We start from the raw sequence: 17077 nt of genomic DNA, 5'->3' as shown, positions 1-17077 counted from the left end.
TAAAAAAAATAGACATGTAAGTCAGCAGGACCGGATGAACTTCATCTGAGAGTGCTGAAGGAGCTGGCCGAAGTCATCAAGGAACCCCTGGCAAAACTCTTCCAAAACTCGTGGTGCTCTGGACCCTGAGGACTGGAAGAGGAACAATGTTGTGGCCATCTTCAAGAAGGGAAGGGGAGAGGACCCGGGTAACTACAGGTCAATTAACCTAACTTCTATCCCAGGGAAAATCCTGGAAAAAGTCATTAAGGAGTCTATGTGTGATAGGCTTACAGAAGGTAAGATTCTGAACAACAGCAGGCAGGTCTTGTCTTAGCAACCTCATCTCCTTCTATGATCAGGTAACTCGTCACCTGGATAAGAGTGAGGAGATCGACACTATATACCTTGACTTGCAAAAGGCCTTTGATCTGGTATCCCATGTTGTTCTCACAAGAAAATTGGATGATTGTGGGCTTAACTGCACAACAAGTGGGTAGGAAGATGGCTGTGGGGTAGGACCCAGAGAGTTCTAATGAATGGATCTGTGTCATCCTGGTGAGAAGTGGCCAGTGGTGTCCCTCAGGGGTCGGTGCTTGGTCCAATTCTTTTCAACATCTTTATCAATGATTTGGATGTGGAGGTGAAGAGCTCACTGGCCAAGTTTGCAGATGACACCAAGTTATGGGGAAGCGTGGTCACGCTTGAAGATAGGTTGCAGATACAGGCAGACCTAGACAGGCTAGGAAGTTGGGCAGATCAGAACCAGATGAAGTTCAACATCAAGAAATGTAAAGTGCTCCATCTGGGGATGAACAATCCCTTACACACCTACAGGCTTGGCAGGGCCAAACTGACCAGCACCATGAATGAAAGGAGCCTAGGGGTAATAATAGACCACAGTATGAATATAAGCCATCCATGTGCTGCTGTATCCAGCAGGGCAAATAATCCTCTGGCATACATCAATTAATGCATCTCAAGCAAAACCAAGGAAGTGATTCTTGCATTTTAGCACTGTGTCCAGTTTTGGGCACTGCACTTTAACAAGGATGTGGAAAAGCTTGAGGGAGTCCATAGAAGAGCCAACCACATGATCAGAGACTTGCATGGAAAGCCATACGAGGAAAGGCTGAGGGACCTGGAACACTTCAGCCTAAAAAAGAGAAGGCTGAGAGGGGACTTGGTAACAGCTTACCGCTACATCAGGGGAGTACATCAAGGGCTTGGTGAACAACTGTTCACCAGAGCACCCTTGGGGAAAACCAGGAGTAATACCCACAAACTCCTGGGAGACCGTTTCAGGCTCAATGTAAGGAAAAACTTCTTCACAGTTAGTGTGTCCAGACTGTGGAATAGGCTCCCTTCAGAGGTGGTGCAATCGCTTACCCTGGAAATCTTTAAGAGGAGTCTGGACTCCTCGCTGGGGTCATCTGACCCCCAGTTGTTTTTCCTGCCTCGTGCAGGGGCGTTGGAGCCAATGATCTTCCAAGGTCTCGTCCACCTTTACAATCTATGAATCTATGAAACTCCAATCCTGCAATGAAAGGGAAACTGAAAAGTCTGTAGAAGCTCTCTTTCAATTAAAGATGCAGATTTTTTTAATTAACTAAATACAAAGTTTATTATGCTGATTGTATTATTATTTTCAAGATGTTACATTCATTTCTGCTATCTGTAAATTACCAGTTCCTGATGTGGTACAGTTTGTTGTATTGGTATCATAAAACGTTTGTTGAATGGAAACAGATGTTAGCACCTGGCTAGAAAGTGGTTGGAGTTTTGGTACTTGGGAAGACACTAGAGGTAGTATGAAATTGTTTTATTCAGCTAATTGGCCATGAAATAGTTAACAGTGTTTGTAGTTGTCATCTTTTGATTTCTGCTTGGTAAATGATGAAACTGAATAATACCTCCAGCTTCATTGTTTCAGTCTATTTGCCAACCCAGAAGTTTTGCCTTGAGCTATACCGTCACTTTTAAAAAGACATCCAGTTCTGACCTTGAAATTACAGACACTATAGAATCTACCACATGCAAAAAATGAATTGTTTCAGTGGTTAGTTACCCTTGCTGACAAAAAATAGTGCCTTATTCTAATCTGTATTCATTCAGCTGTAGCTTCCAGCTGTTGCATCTTAGAATCATAGAAAATTAGGGTTGGAATGGAATTAGGGTCATCTAGTTCAACCCCCTGATCAAAGCAGGACCATTCCCACCTGACTAGATCATTCTAGACAGAAGTTTGTTGAGCCAAGCCTTAAAAACCTCCAAGGATAAATCTTGTTTTGGCTTTTGCTGCTGCATTAAAGTTTTATCTACTGTGAGAATTTTCTTCTTCATGCAGGTACTTTTAGGCTGCTTCATGTCACCTCTTAAACTTCTCTTGGGTGAACTAAATAGATTATACTTCTTAAGTCTCTCACTATAACATATTATGATAGGATAGAATAGCTGGGAATGGGCTAAAGGCAGCCTGCATGCTGCATGATTTGGAAGGCCTGTATCTCAGGGCTGTTTAATTGCATTGGTTTAGAAACGTGTTTTCCAGATTCCCAGCTGTTCAGTTTTGCAACTTTTCAATTTGGACATTTTAATTCCATGTTTTGATAGTCTTTGCTGTTACATATGCCTTCTGTTTTCCTTGTGTTCTTTGAAGGTGCCACTGTACTTAGAGATTTAATTTCTTTGTGGGTACTTACTTCTACAGTCTTTTCTTCCATTAGTCTTGGAATCTACCACATATATCGGTTAAGTCTACAGAATTCTAAACCAGTGATGCATAACCTTCTGGCCCTGTGGGCTGGATGAGTAGCAAAGGGTCAGTCTGGGTTTGATCTAGTTTGGATTTGTTCCATGAGTGCAGTTCAGCACATGGGACCATGTTATCCTGATTGCTGGGCTCCCCATAGGTCCAGGAATTTGGCAGCAGGGGAATGGTGTCAGCATTATTTGCTATGGCTCCCAAGTCCCAGTTTGGGACAGTACACACGCTCCCAGAGCTGCAGAAATTACCTCAGCCAGTGCTCCCTCACCACTAAATTTCCAGACTTGTGGAGAGTCCAGTGGGTTGGTTGTAGGGTAGCCATTGGTCCTGTTTTATACTGGACTGTCCTGTTTTCAAACGCTGTGTCTCCTGTCCATTCCTCAGTGAGGACTGTACTGGAAAAAGTCCTGGAAATACATATCAATCACTTGTCTTCGTGATGCTATTGGCTGTACCTAGAGCTAGGGCGGTCCACAGCCGGGAGGAGTAGGATTCCAAGTCAGGTAGGGAGGTGGCCTTTTTGTGGTGGCCCTGCCCCTTGTTGCTGATTGGCCAAGGGGCCGGGTGGCCCCACCCATTAATGTTGATTGGCTGAGGGGCCACCCGTGTTTTGGGGATGCATCTGTGGCCACCCTAGTTGGTTGACTGCTGCAGTTCTAAACCATTCAGTTCTAATGCCACCCCCCTGCCCCTCCGAAAAAAACAAACAAAAAACTACCAAATTTTGGCAAGAAATACTCAAGCATGTGCAGCATTTTCTGGAGGGTTTGGTTTATTGAGTCCCTATCTTACCATCTTAAATAATTTTTCAGCTTTAGCAAACAGACATAAAAATTATGGAAGTAGCATTGTCAACAATAAAAATAAAAATATAAATAATAAGTCACTAGACAAAGGAATTTAATTTTCTGTGTTAAACAGAATTGGAAACTCAGGTTGGACCATGTTAAATTTAAGTTGAAAGGATATATTAGAAAGAGGTTGAGATTTTCTTGGAAGAAGAGGAAGAGAGATCTAGAGCAGAAGCTGTGTGACTTCATAAAGTTGATATCTAAATTTATGTTTCCAGATAATCACCTAGAAACAAGATTCAGAACCAGGCAAGTTAAATAGTTGATTTAAATCACTCAAATAAAGGATTTATGTTTAAAAATGTTAAGCAGATTGATACTTTGTAAAATTGATTTGATCATTTCTGTTATTGTAACTGAAATAAATGTACTTTGCTCTTGCTTCTTTGGCCTTGAGTTTGAAGATCAAAGTTTTACTGCTGGAGTAATGACATTTGTTGTGTTTCGCACTTAGCAGGGAGGACCATGAGCAGGATGTCATCTTCTTCCCCTAAATTGTAAATTAGAAAAAATGTTTTAAATGTAGCAATTAATGGGATATCTTATTTTGATTTTTGCATCTACCAGCAAATTTCAAATACTGAAATTCAGGGCAAACAAAAACATTTCATAAATATGTATGTAATTGTAGCATCAGCGGCTAAAACTGTAATTTTATCATTATTAACCTCTTTGTCACTTGAAACAAAAAGGCTTCAGTATTAAGTTAAATTCCAGAGCCCATTGGCATCCAGAAGTGGAAATTTATGTGTTACCTAGATAAATATGAATGCTGATCCTAAAGACTTCGAATTGCAAAACTTGATAGAGGATTATAGCCTGGTCTATACATCTCACTTTCAGCAATAAAGACTTGTTGAAGTTTTATGTATTGGAAGATAATGTGATAATGTATGTATTACAAAGGGGGCACAAACTGTTTGCTTTGTATTTTCGCATTCATTGTTGGTGGTGTGCTCACAATACGGGTATCCTGGGGCCCTAATTTTCTTTTACAGCATAGATAAAAATTTTAAGTGTGGAATTTCCTTTTCAAAAGATGGGTAAAATCTGAAACTCTGCTATTGATTGTGAAATTTATTAAAGGAACAAGTATAAAATATTCACTATCAAATTAAGATTATGAAGGGGAATAAATTAAAATTGTATTTAAATTTAAAATTTATTTTTCTAAAACATGATTTTTATCCCTTTTAAACTGAGATTTTAAAAGAACCTGCAAAGAATGGACAAATGAATGTATAAATAATGTCTACACAGACAAGGTCAAATTTATCCCATCTTTAGGATATAGCTTTATTAATCAATTAAATTAAAAAAATAACACTAAATCTTAGCTAAAACTTCACTCCATCCAACCTAAATAAGCGGACCTACTGGTCTCTTTCATTTGTTGCTTGGCTCATAGAATTAAACCTGTGGTATATGTATTCCAGGATATCAATGTATGCTGCCTGGGACATTCCTGAGCATGTCTCACCTATTCTTTTGTATTCACTCTCTAAACCTGGACATACATTGATGAGGTTGCTCCAGGGTCCTTCCCAGTAGCTAGTCTCAAGCATGCTGGAGACTGGGTGCATCTACACGAGATGCTCAACGCACAGTAGACTAATTCAACAGTGCATTAGTGCGTCACGGCAAAAGCCATGGTAATGCACAGTAGAATTAGTCTACTGTGCATTAGTGCCACTAAGGCATGTGCCGGTGCTACTGCACATTAGTGCTGGCTACTGCACATTGAATTAATACGTTATTACTGTTGTTGGAGCATGCAATCAGGAGTGGGTGAAGCTGTGTGCCTGGGAATATCCCAAGCTATCAGGTGTAGACATACCTGCAGAGGACTGACTGACAGGCTGTAGAACTTATAGGAGGTCTCAGGTTGTAAAGGTCCTATAGGACTTGGAGCCACTTGTATGCCTAGGCCTTACTAAGAACTTAGATCTGTCTGATACTGAGAAAAAGCTACATCTGCAGAGTGAGATATAAAGGTATGAGAGGAAACATCCGGGGGTCAGGGAATAGTTGTATGAGCATATGTGTTATGATTTTGCTCTTTACACAGGAAGCATAATATGAAGGAACAATCCAATCAAAGTGGTCTGTTTCCTAACTGCATTCAAGGCTACATTTGGCATGTTTCTGGCCTGCTCATCTTGCATATTTCTAAACACAAAACACTGCCAGCCACTAAAGGCTCACACTTTTTAAGCAGATCCTGTCAATTCCTCTATCTCTATTGCTCAGCTAGGAGTTGCAACATCCAGGCAGGTTACAGAAAGCATTCAGGCAATCAAGAGAAAATAACTATTTTAATACAATCTAAAACAAAGAAAATATTGTTCTCCTACTCCACTCACACCCTTACCATTCAAGGATAAATATTCTCTGTCTACTTTTTAAAACATGCACACTAATAAATTTATAAGAGGTGATCACTTATACGTTTTAACATTTTGTTAGTAAATGAAGGGGGTTGTGAATATGTTTTACTTTTAAAAAGGGGTGAGCAGTCTGAAATACTCCTGTACACTACAAGAAGAGGGTGTGACCTGGAGGTGTACTCAGGTACTGTTACTGCTGCCTTGTTTCCCTAGGTCTTTGCTGTTATACCACTTCATGCTGCTGCTGTCTGAGGGCTTTCTATTGTGACTGAGCTTTCAGCTGTCTTGCTGAAATTCCAGTCGCTCTTCTTCTACAGGTCATGTCATACTAGGTCTGATGGGAGCTTTTTCTGGGCTCTTAGTCATAAACAATAGCTTCCTAGATCTTACGTGCTGCTGCCTTTTTGTGGCTGTGTGACACATTCCTGCCTGCTGCTTCCCTTGCCCCAAACCTGGGCTCCTACAATGCATCTAGGGGTTGCTGATGTGTTCTGTTTGCCTCTAAACCTTTCTTCCCTCTCCGTAGGCCCTGTATCTTGTTCCTCTTCTCCCCTTATGCTTAGCCAGCTTGCTCTATACATCTTTGCTTCATATCTTAATGTTGTATTCACTGTTAAAAATTAAATATCTAACCATTAATTAAAATGATAAGAAAGATTAAGAGGGAAAGATGCTATAGTAGGATGTCTCTATTGAATGACCTTATGGGGGGCTTCACTACGGGAGATTGATTTTTTGCTTGTTTGTTTGTTTACTTTGTGCAGGTAAAAGCACTTTGTGGGTGGCCAGTTTTACTGATTACCTCTGCTCACTCATTTGGTTCCCTCAGCTTTTTGTATCTTTCAAACAGAAGGACAGAAAAATATTTAAGGAATAGCAACATTTATTTCAAAAGAATAACAACAGGAACTTAGACAGGAGTAGCTCCTGAAACTAGTTTTAAATATTTTTTGTTGAAATAAACTACATTTTCTATTAGCAATATTTCTTTTATATAGAGTAAAACTGAAATTTTAGGAGCAAAGTGTTATGTTACTTGCAAAAGGAAGGAACAACAGCTCAAAACAGAAACATAACTCAAGGTACAAATCCCAGAGTTGAGATTTCCTTGTTACTCTGAACTGAACTGATGTATGAGTGGAAAATTCCAGACTTGAGCTTCAATATGGAGATTGTTAGGATTCTGCCTGTGCTCTGGGATCTTCCTACATGTATTTTCAGGATTGGAAGCATCTAAAAGTAGAAATATAGATACAGATTTCCATATAGTACATAATATTCTCAAATGAAACCGCAAACTTCAATGGCAACAAAATATACCAGACAGTTCAACTTAATTTAATTTAATTTTAAACACTTCATAATCATCTTCTTACGTGCGGTAATGTTTTGTACACCAATGACTTCCATGTGAAGTGCATTGACCACCTATCTTTGATTTTTCAGATGGGCACCTTTAAAGCACATGATGGTGAATATTTTTTAGAACCTCTGATGAAAACAGATGGAAGTGAACATGAAGATGAACATAACAAACCACATCTTATATACAGAAATGAAGAATTTAAAAAAGATGTTTATCAGAAATTCCATGAACCTTGTGAAGTTTCAGGTATAGTTATACTTTACATTCTGGTGTATTTGTATCTTTTTTGTTATTGTGGGAGTCTCAGCATCTTAACAAATTGTAAGTTATAAAGTGTTATTTTTCTGTAGTAGTATTGATGACTAGCCATTAATTCACACATTAAGTGTGGATTAATGGCTTCCCCCAGCTTAACCAGGGCAATTAAGCTGCAATTTCAGGTCACTCCCAAACAGAGACGCTACAAGCAGCTGTACTGGGGTCCTGGGCTGGCTATGGCAGACAGCCAGGAGGTCCATGGAGCCTCAGCTCACCTTGTTGCTAGTGGTGGGTGCAGCATAGCCTTAACCCCTACCCCAAGGTGTGTCTACCCCAAGGTGCGTGTGCACCCGTCAGTGGCAATGACCAGGTCAGGGCTCTGTGGATCCCAGTGCAGCCTCTTGAAGACTCCTGGCTGCCTGCCACAGCTGGCCTGGGCTCCATGGCTGGCAATAGGGGCCTGCACAGAGTCTGGGCCCAGGCTGGATGTGACAAGCAGCAAGGAGGCTGTAAGTGACTGTAACAGTCTGCAGAGCCCTGGCCCAGCTCATTGCCAGCGGTGGATGCATGCAGGGTCCATGGTCCGGGGCCGGGGCTCCACGGACCCTGGTGCAGCTGCTCGCAGCCTCCCGCACTCCTGCTGCAAACAGCCCTGTTCCCCCCTTTCCATGCTCCAAGATTGCAGGGCTTCGTGCCCTTTTCTTTGCTTGCTGGTAAAGTTTTTTTTGTTTTGTTTTGTTTTTTTTCTCCTTCCAGCAAGCCTTCCGAAAGCATGCTGTTGCTTTTTGATTGGACTCGTGGTTAGGAGTGAGATTAATTAATCAATGAGGTTGTTCCAGTTGCAGCTCAAATCTTTATTAGGATACGCAATAGCAAAAACTTACTGGTACTAACAAAGCTAATGTTTACGCAACCTTAGATTTGGGAAGAACAGGTCTGCTGGCTAGGCATCTGCTTTCCTGGGGACTGCTGCAGAGCTGTTTTTTTCTGTTAAGCTTTGGGAAAAGTCCAATCTGTTGCTTGCCCCAGGCTCAGTATTTATGGATGATTGATTTGGCATGCTAATAATTGATCTGATTGGTTTGATTTAAATTTCTTTGTTTCACTGGAACTTGTGGGCCTGGGTGGAACCAGATTTTAATGGCCCTGGGAAAGGGCTTGAGGGATCCACTTAGCTAAGGCTCTTACTCTAGTCTGTCATTCATCTGGTAACCCTTAATCAATATCATGTTAATCATTTGAAATTTATATTTTTTGAGATAGCAGAAGAACAGATTTATTATCTTCTTTATGTTGTACTTTTTGGCCGTTGGTCAGTTACTTACTAAATGTGCCCTGTAGCCTGACAAAGCTGCTTCGTTCTTTCCATCCTTAAGGCTGCCTTTGTGTCTAATTATGTGAACATGTTAGCAAAAATACATTTATTATAGTAAAATAACCATTAATACATTTGGTCACCTTAGTTATTAATGTTTTAGGATGCAATTGTAATACAGAGCATCTAGGATACAGACCCTTGGTTTGCTGTTTAGTCATGTTTCAACCAATTTGACTTAGGTTCCAAGAAAATGGCCAAGCCTGACATCCACACTTTCCCTGCAATTTGGTTATGTTTTGGATAACATATATTTGGTTTAAGTTGTTTGTTACCCATAGTTCATGCTGCACAGACCTGTACATGGCTACAGCAGAGCCTTCCATTTTTTTGCGGAAAACACCCAATTTTGTATTTTCCATAAAAATGCGAAATTGATATTTTGGTAGGTCCCTAGTAATGATTGCAAAAGGAATAAAACCCCACAACAAATAGCATAAGGACAAATGTGGGTAGCAGAGTGCTTTAAACATGGGGTTTAGTGTCATTTTATAGCATTTTTGTTCCTATGTATGAATGTATTTGCATCGTTTATTGAATAATACAAAATGATGTGATCAGGGAAAAAAGACACTCGCAGCTACCATAAATGTACAAACTGAGACAAAGGGGAAGGACTAGAAAGACTTTATTTGGGAGTGTAGGTGTCCATAAGCTATCATTGCAAACAGTGAGATACCATGTGTTCAGACATACTTCCATGTCAGTGTATTTCAAGACCCTGTCTGAGCAATGTATTTCTTAACTTTTGCTATTATACTTGTGCCATTTTAGAAATATTGTTCATGGTATCTAAGGCAGTGTGTTAAAACTATTGACATATTCAGTGCCTTGTGATTTTAATATAAGCATGAGAACTGTGTTATATAGCTTCAAAGAAAACACAAACCTGTGCAGCTTTACAATAGGATGCTGGAGAAAGCAGTTTGTTTGGCCTGATTCAGCATTTAGGACCATCCTATTTAATTCTGTATTGTTGATGGGGCCTGAAATGAGCCTGTTCACATTCTGAATGTATATGTATTACAGAAATGTTTTATCAAAAGTTGTAAATTGACAACTACCTGATTTTCCTTAGGAGGAAAAGAGTCAAAAGAAAGCCAAACCTTCCCTTTTCCATTTCTTAAAGAATATGTGGTCAAATATTTGAAGAGATCAATTGCAATAAATTGTACCTTGCTTTGATTTTGGTAGCTTGTGCTTATGACATTAATCCTACAAACAACTGCGTTTTAAACTTAGAAGCAGTAAGTAGAAGGTGAGAACTCTGATTATTCATAGATTTTTAAGGCTACCAAGGGTTTATTATAATCATCTAGATTGACTTCCTGAATAATACAGGCTATAATAAAGCACATATCTGCATGTGTATTTTTGTTTAAGGTTATTTTAGAAATATGATAATATCTACTGATTGGTATTTTGTTTAGGAGTTGGTATTTTATTTAAAAATAAAGTTACGCTAATACCTCAAATTATTGAAAAAGAGTGTAAAAATATTGTTTTGAAGGCAAATGAACAAATTAAGTCATCTTTAATTGCAGTTTTATGATTAGGTTAAATTGGGTGCATATACGTGTACTATTACTGTTCATGAATAAACTCCTGGCCCAGTTGCTCCCAGGCATGCCGTTTGAACATGCGCTGAATAGCAATTAACTCTGGAGTAATAGGCTCTGAAGTTTATTCATGTGCAGCATGCAAAGCTGGGTCAGAGCAGCCCTGGCTGACACGGGGCCCCAGGGGCCAGCCTGCAAGCTGGGGCTGCTCCTCCCTGGCTCAAAGTGATATGGAGGTGCTAGCTAGAGCATGAGGGAGCCTCAATGTGGGGCTAGCCGTCAGCAGCCCCTGCACTGAAGCACCCATGTGCCTCAACTAGCCCATCCAGCGTCTATACATGTGCTGCTGTGGAGTTTGTTAATGTGGAGTAAATTAGTTTGCTTTGGCCTAATAGGGGCACACGTGTAGACACCAAGTCATTTACTGCACAGCTAATTAGTCAACTGTGAAGTAAACATCGTAGACATGCCAACTGTTTTAAACTACTACTATATAAAGTAATTTATCCTACATTGCTTGAGTCCCGTAACTTTTGTACCACATTTAATCTTCTTCAGGCCTTCAGAGTCCTTTTTCCTCTTTTTTTTTTTTTTTGCTGGCCTGAACCATACAGCTAATTACTGCCTTTCATTAGGAATCCACTAGTTGTCTTTTCATATCAGCATTTCAGTTGTACAGTCTACGTTATTTACCAGTTTATTTCTGAGTTAAGGTGTTATTTTTTATTTTATTTTACAAAAGCGTTATTTTTAATTAAAAAAAAAAAAAAGCTTTATTAAATGTCCTTGAGGGTCCCCCATTTCTCCTTGTTGTTAGACTGCATCATAGGACTGGAATGGACACCCCTACTCATTCCTCCTCCCCTGCCTCCCCTGACTACTTCTCAGCCCTAGGCAACTGAACCCCCAATTCCCTACCATTGCAGGCAACCCTGTTGTATACTTTGTTATAAAACTATTTAGTTTATTTGTCCCCCTCCATTGGTATTGGAAGACTGTTTCGGAACCATACTCTGATACCAAAGCACTTGAGCTCCCAGAGTTCTGGTTTAAAATGGTAGCAGAATGTTCTGGGTGGACTATATTTGCTTTGGAAATCTCTTATCTACTTTGCTCACCTGATTCTGGCATTAGTGACCACGAGGCTGGGTTACAAGACATTTGTTTTTTTCACTACAGGATAGACAGTGGAGCTATTGTTAAAAGATTTGAAGTTAGAGCTGATGTGGTGCTAGGCAGGCTTTTGGTCTAGGTACAGACAGTCAAAAAGCCCAACGCTGAATCAATTCAGTCTTTGCAAGTTAGTCTAAGCTGCACAAATTAAATTGAAACAGAAGTGAGCAGACCTTTGATTCAGGAAATACAGCCACATGTCTGTAGTGGCTCAGGCCAGAAGCCGGGGGTGCTAGAGCCTGGTTCTCTGGCTGTGTGTTTGCTTCCTCTTCCTGCTGCCCCCAAGGTCTCTAGGATTTTCAGTCCAGAATTATAGCAACAGGACTCTGTAGGGTTGCTTATCATTTCCTCTTTGTGCTTTCAGATGCCTCTGAGATTTGTAGTCCACAGTTGCAGCCAGCAGTAAGTTTGAGTGGGGAAAGGATGTTTTAACCCCCCTGCCTGGCCCCAGGCCACAGCCAGGGTTTACCTGGGGGGCAGAACCCCATTCCCTCCACCTCCCATAGACTGGACTGCATCCCCAGCTGGGCTTGTCTCCATCCCTCCCCCATGTCAGCTAGCTCTCACTGCTCCAGCTAGGGAGCAGAGGGGTGGGGCCAGCCCTGCTCTCTGGAGCAGACAGCCCAGCCCAGCCCAGGGCTGGAAAGCATGTTGGGATGCTGGGGGAGTGTGATTTACCTTGAACCAGGAAGGTGTCTGGGACAGAAGTTTCATAAACTAGTTTGACCCAAAAGAGTTAAGTCTGATACTACATTTAACCAGGTTTATCTTAAACCAGTTTCAGCCATTTTGAAACTGGTTTATATTTATTGAGCTTCTGTTCTGTTACAGGTTTAAACCAGTTTCTGATTACTTAAGCTGGTTTATGTGTAACTTCTATCCCTGGCCTTGGAGGTTGGCTTTTGATGTTTTCAGCTAGGTGGAAACAGGAGAGGACCATGCTCAGTAATAGGAGGATGAGGCAGAACTCCACAACCAGCTTGCTTATGAAAGAAGATTAAAAGAGCTGAGATAAAATTATGGAGGCAAAAGAATGTTAGTAAAGGGAGCCCTGGCTCTCCAGTCAGGGTGTAAGATGCATGGAGTTGTGTTTACAGGTCCTAGGTTGCAGAACAGAGTGGGGAGTGTTAGGTATAGCCCATGCTTCTGGACATTGCTGGTTGCTACAGGATCCAGGAAGGATTTTTCCCCGTCCTGTTGCTACATGTGACAGGTTTGTTTGTTGCAGCAAGGGAAATTTAGTTTAGATATTAAGAAAGGCTTCCTTTCTAGGAGGGTAGTAAATCACTGGGACAGGTTACCCAGAGAGGTTACCCTGGAGGTTTTTAAGACCCGGCTACATAGAGCCTTGGCTGGGATGATCTAATTGGGAATGGTCCTGCTTTGAGCAGGGGGGTGGACTACTGGATGACTTCTTGTGGTCCCTTCCAACCCTAATATTCTGTGATTTTATGACATATTTCTTTTGTTTCTTATATAGACCTTTTTGTGTTATTTCTGCTTGTTTATTGTAAATCTAGGTAATGAATGTGGCTATTACAATGAATTTATTTCCAGTGACTTATGCTAAGGTTCACACAGGTTGTACTATTCATATTCTACCACCTGGTCAGTTTGAATGACAAAATTACTCGTATTCTACTAAATATATAATATTTATGTGTATTTTAAAATATGATTTCTTATATGACACCAAATATGGGATAATAATAATATGGGATACATAATAATATACTATAAATATCTAATGTGATGTTCCTGTTGGTTCATATTTAATAGCTTTAAAAAACATCTTACATTGATTCATTTGTAGGCAGATTGTAAGTATTACAGCTCTCCAACTTTGTCTATTTTGTGCTGTTTTTTCTTCTCTCTTTCTAAGTTTAGTTGTGCTTAATTTTAATTTCATTCTGTGTTAACTATTTTTTACCTTACAGACAGACAGATGGAGAAAAGTGCTTTACCATTTCCAAACTATAGCAGTTTAAATGAAGATTTAAATGTTTTACAAAAGGCTCCAGTTTTAGAATACACCTTTAAAAACCTTTCTATAGAGCATGGTAGAAGCAATCCACATTCCCGGAAAAAGCGTTTTCTTTCCTATCCAAGATATGTAGAAGTGATGGTTACAGCTGATACCAAAATGGTTCGCCACCACGGACAGAACTTACAGCATTATATATTAACACTTATGTCAATTGTAAGTAAACCCAAGTCATATTACTAAAGAAAATGAATCTATTACTGTTTTGCTATTTTTACTTATGTATCTTTTCTGTCTTCTGGAATATCTTCATTCTGTTTTATGGAATTTTGTATCAAAACAAGTTACTTCTCTTTAGCCAACAGTTTAGCTTTCTATATGTAATACATTACAAAACTTATACCTTCAGTTAGGAAAATTCTAAAGTTATTTTATAATTGTTTTCCAAACCATTTCAGAATAATATGATGAAAAATTTCAGCTGGTTCATTTAATGGAAGTACTTGGAGTATAAACTCTTTTCAGCAGGGGCCAGGCTTTGTTTTTTGTATGCCTCACATAGTGGAGGTCCTGGTCCAAGAAGTAAATGAAGGACTTGCTATTAAATTTGGTGGAACCAGAATTTCACCCATAGAGTAAAAAATTAGTACACAGTATTTTAATTTCCAGATAATTTTGCTTTTGCTGTAATATATGTCAATCAATTTTAACTTATCCAACTTAAAAACATGGTATTCATTAAAACAGTTTTTGGAACAAATGTATATTCTCACAAGGAAAAAGATTTTTCTTTCTAAAATCTGTCCTGTACATTGTATCATTTATATAATTATTTGTTCTCCAGTACTTTGCAAATCCCAATTTTTTTCCACACAGTTGCATATTTTCCTTTGTTGAAGAGTTGGTTTATTTTAAAAGTGTAGCTATAGCTGCAGAATTACTGTGTAAACATTGTACCTTCTTACTCAGCAAAACCAAAGAATTAATTCAGAATCTTGTCTATTTAATTTTTAATTAAAAAAAAGCTGGTATCCCCAGTTGTTCCGATATCATTTATGTAATTTAGATATTCTACATTTACCCACAGTTCTCTTGGAATGGCATACTTCCTATTCCCGTTTTAGTAATTTAATCAGACACTTAACAACCTGCGAACCTAAAGTTTGCACAATTACAGTTAAAGACAGTCTGCTAACATCCTTCTAAGATGTAATATGCAACGCTTTAATTTTTAACTAAAGAAAATAAAATCTTTGACAGAAAGGTTGCAACTCAACTTTGCTTGGGTTAGAATCATGGAAAATTAGAGTTGGAAGGGACCTCAGGAGGTCATCTATTCCAATCCCCTGCTCAAAGCAGGACTATCCCGAAATAAATCATTGTAGCCAAGGTTTATCTAGTCAGGTCTTACAAATCTCCAAGGATGGAAATTCTACCACCTCTCTGGGTAACCTGTCCCAGTGTTTTACTACCCTCCAAGTGAGAGAATTTTTCCTAATATCTAACCTAAACTTCCCATGCTGCAACTTGAGATAATAATTCCTTGTTATGTTATCTGCTACCAGTGAGAACAGTCTAGCTCTGTCCTCTTTGGAACCACTCTTCAGGTAGTTGGAGGCTGCTATTAAGTTCCCCTATTAATTAAATTAAATTAAATTTATTTTGGTCCAATCCTCCAATTTGTTGAGGTCTCTGAATTCTAGCCCAGCCCTCCAGCATATCTACTACTCCCCCCCAGCTTGGTGTCATCTGCAGACTTGCTGAGGGTGTACTCCTTCCAAACTTCCAGGTCATCGATGAAGATATTGAACAAAACCAGTCCCAGGATTGACCCCTGGGTCACTCCACTTGATACCAGCTGCCAACTGGACGCTGAGTCATTGACTACTACTTTCTGAGTCTGATGATCCAAACAGTTTTCTATCTACATTACAGATCATTCATCTAACCCATACTTCTTTAGCTTGCTTGTGAGAATGCTGTGGGAAATCTGATCAAAAGCCTTGCTGAAGTCAAAGTATATCACACTGACTGGTCTCCCCACATCCACAGAACAAGTCATCTTGTCATAGAAGGTAATTAAGTTGGTCAGGCATGACGTGGTCTGTTATGATCCATGCTGACTGTTTTCAATCATCTTCTACTCCTCCAAATGCTTAGAAATAGATTCCTTGAGGATCTGCTCCACGATTTTTCCAGGCACTGAGTTGAGGCTGACCAATCTGTAATTCCCTGGATACTCCTTCTTCCCTTTTTTAAAGATGGGCACTGTACTTGCCCTTTTCCAGTCATCTGGGACCTCTGCTGATCTCCACGAGTTTTCAAAGATGATAACCAGTGGCTCTGCAATCACATCAGCCAACACCCTCCTCGCCCTCGGATGTATCCCATCTGGCCACATGGACTTGTACACATCCAGCTTTTGTAAATAATCCCTAACCTGTTCTTTCGCCACTGTTGCCTGCTTACCTCCTCCCCAGACTGTGCTGCCAGGTGCAGTAGTCTGGGTTCACTTGCACAAAGTTCTTTTTTAGAACTGAGTTCTTTATTAGTTATTGTGGGCCTGTTGGCAATTACATACATTAAATTAGTACAACTTGAATGTGATATCTTTGTTTAATATGGTTCATAGATTCATAGATGTTAGGGTTGGAAGGGACCTCAATAGATCATCGAGTCCAACCCCCTGCATAGGCAGGAAAGAGTGCTGGGTTTAGATGACCCCAGCTAGATGCCTATCTAACCTCCTCTTGAAGACCCTCAGGGTAGGGGAGAGCACCACCTCCTTTGGGAGCCCATTCCAGACCTTGGCTACTCTAGCTGTGAAGAAGTTCTTCCTAATGTCTAGTTTAAATCTCCTCTCTGCTAGTTTATGGCCATTATTTCTTGTAACCCCCAGGGGCGCCTTGGTGAGTAAAACTTCACCAATTCCCTTCTGTGCCCCATGATGAACTTATAGGCAGCCACAAGGTCGCCTCTCAACCTTCTCTTGTGGAGGCTGAAGAGGTCCAGGTGCCCTAGACTCTCCTCATAGGGCTTGGCCTGCAAGCCCTTAACCATACGAGTGGCCCTTCTCTGGACCCTCTCCAGGTTATCCACATCCCTCTTGAAGTGCGGCACCCAAAATTGCACACAGTATTCCAACTGCGGTTTGACCAGCGCCCGATAGAGGGGAAATATCACCTCCTTGGTTCTGTTCTTCATGCATCTGCTGATACACGATAAAGTGCCATTAGCTTTTCTGATGACTTCATCACACTGACAACACATGTTCATTTTGGAGTCCACTAGGACTCCAAGATCCCTTTCCACTTCCGTGCCTCCAAGCAGGTCATTTCCTAGGCAGTAGGTATGCTGGACATTTTTCCTCCCTAGGTG

The 17077-nt window shown here is 40.2% G+C and overlaps 1 protein-coding gene across 1 annotated transcript in view; it reads left to right on the top strand.

Annotated features, from left to right (window-relative positions):
- The window catches only part of ADAMTS20 (ADAM metallopeptidase with thrombospondin type 1 motif 20), a 165741-nt gene that overhangs the window by 13187 nt on the left and 135477 nt on the right, over positions 1–17077 (top strand). The window contains exons 3-4 of the mRNA XM_006272240.3: positions 7431–7596; positions 13653–13915. Of these exons, the coding sequence (XP_006272302.1) occupies positions 7431–7596; positions 13653–13915 (429 nt within the window). The remainder of the gene's footprint in view (positions 1–7430; positions 7597–13652; positions 13916–17077) is intronic.

The sequence above is a fragment of the Alligator mississippiensis genome, chromosome 4, assembly GCF_030867095.1.
Source record: "Alligator mississippiensis isolate rAllMis1 chromosome 4, rAllMis1, whole genome shotgun sequence".
Classification (NCBI taxonomy): Eukaryota; Metazoa; Chordata; order Crocodylia; family Alligatoridae; genus Alligator; species Alligator mississippiensis.
This window is presented reverse-complemented; position numbering and strand designations above follow the sequence as displayed.